The 1,963-nt window shown below is 30.7% G+C and overlaps 1 protein-coding gene across 1 annotated transcript in view; it reads right to left on the bottom strand.

The window, feature by feature from the left end:
• Nucleotides 1-591: 591 nt before the first annotated feature.
• LOC100785320 (CASP-like protein 1C2) overlaps nt 592-1,963 on the bottom strand; it is a 3,055-nt gene continuing 1,683 nt past the window's right edge. Inside the window, exon 3 of the mRNA XM_003527430.4 lies at nt 592-1,232. Within this exon, the coding sequence (XP_003527478.1) occupies nt 999-1,232 (234 nt within the window). The 3' untranslated portion in view covers nt 592-998. The remainder of the gene's footprint in view (nt 1,233-1,963) is intronic.

Here is a 1,963-nt window from a genome sequence, read left to right on the forward strand (position 1 = left end):
TATTCTTTATGGTGTTATTTTAATTATCAGCAAAATTAATAATATTCTACATCAATTACACAATAGAAAAATAAAAAATCAACCCTCGCGTGATTACGTGAACAACGTCAAGGACATGCTTGAAAAAATTATTGAGAATCTTAAGTGATAAAATTACGTGAACACATACTTAAATCAGAAGCAGTTTTCCTGGACCTGATAATCGCAATGATTCAAGTAACACATGAGAATCTTAAGACATCTTGAAAGAGTACCCATGCTTATATAGGTCCAAGAAGATTCAAACCCAGACTTATACAGAAGGCAAAAATCTTCTTTCACATGCTTTGATCATCTCATGTGTCAACATCCTGTTGGGATTTGCACTATTAAATTATGTAGTACATAATTTTTTAAAAAAATGATACTAAATATTTTCATGATGTAATTTAAGGAATTACAAGTAAAAAAAATATTCTAAAAAATATTGTTAATATACTTCTACTGTATTCTTAATAAAAGAAGTATTTTTTTTTAATTTTTTAAAATTATTCTTAAGACACGTGTTAACAGAACCTTAAAAAAGAATTACTTGGAGATGGGAACAAAATATCTTAATTTTTAACAATTATTCTCACTAATTGTTTATTAAGAATAATTTTCCTCGTAGAACCTAAACAATCTAAATTGTCTACGTGACTTTAAAAATCAAGAGGCAAAATAGAAAAGCTTATTATGCGACTCCAAAAATTAAGAGACTAATTAGAAAACTAATGATATTTAAAAGGATCTAATAGAAAATTGGTGATATTTTAAAGGATGAAAATTGAAAAACACATTTCAGCCAAAGAAAATATTACAAGCTAGAAAGAAGGGAAGTAAAAAGAAAAAAGAAAACCACATAAAAAAAGAAGAAGTAAAACTAATGTGAAGCATAATGAAACTTTTGGTTCAACAACTAATGACCTACCACAAACTCTACTCTCAATGTTCTAACACATCTGACCCCAAAAAGTTGCTCAACTTTGTCTCAAGAGGAGAGGGTCTATGACAGTATTAATGGAATGCAACAGAAGAATTATGTATATAATCATTGCAATGAAACCAGCTATTAAAGCTCTTGTCACTTGATCACAATATTTGGGGACTGAGCCACATATTGGTAGCCAACCTGCATCACTGTTTCCTTTCTTTCCCACCTGAGCTATAGCCAAAGATGCAGAGAAGCTTGAGACGACTAACATGGTGAACAGCTACACATAAAATGAACCAGTTGATAACACTTGTTAAAATTTGACTCATCATCTATAATATGAAGTGCTAATATTATAAAATAAAATATTTGTCCATATTAATATAATCTCATTTGGTGAGATGATAAGTAACATAGATCATACAATGTCATTTAGTTCGATTAACATGTATATTAAATTTTCAAAATACTAAAATTTATTTTCAGAATTTCGAATCAAACGATTATTACTTGGCAATTTATAATACATCTATCCTCTAGGGAAGCCAACTCCTCCAAGTGAATAGTCCAATTCAATCTTTAGTTTAATGATTTATGATGTAAAATGTCAGCTCAAGGTGTAATCATATATGGATTAGTGTTGGGAAAACTCGGACTTTCCCACTTCGTGAAGTTAAGATAGACACTTAATAATTAAAGGTAGTAATGGGAACACACGATTATCATTCTCCAATATGCAGATTCTTCTACTATACAAAGTGATAGTAGGGTTACAAGGATGTGTTTACAAAATTGACTACTCTATGGTGGCTCACTCAAGCTTGAGGATAGAGACTTTTCAAGCTATTTATCTTCTCTCTCAAAGAGGCTCTTTCCCACTCTAAGAAGTGGATTCACTCTTTTTTGTCTTAGATGGATAGGAATGAAGGCTCCTACCCTTATTTATACTACTCCACCTCACAATGAATGGTGGAGATTACTTGTATCTTAGGTGGAGATGAATTCTCTAAG

This window comes from Glycine max, chromosome 6, assembly GCF_000004515.6.
Source record: "Glycine max cultivar Williams 82 chromosome 6, Glycine_max_v4.0, whole genome shotgun sequence".
NCBI lineage: Eukaryota > Viridiplantae > Streptophyta > Magnoliopsida > Fabales > Fabaceae > Glycine > Glycine max.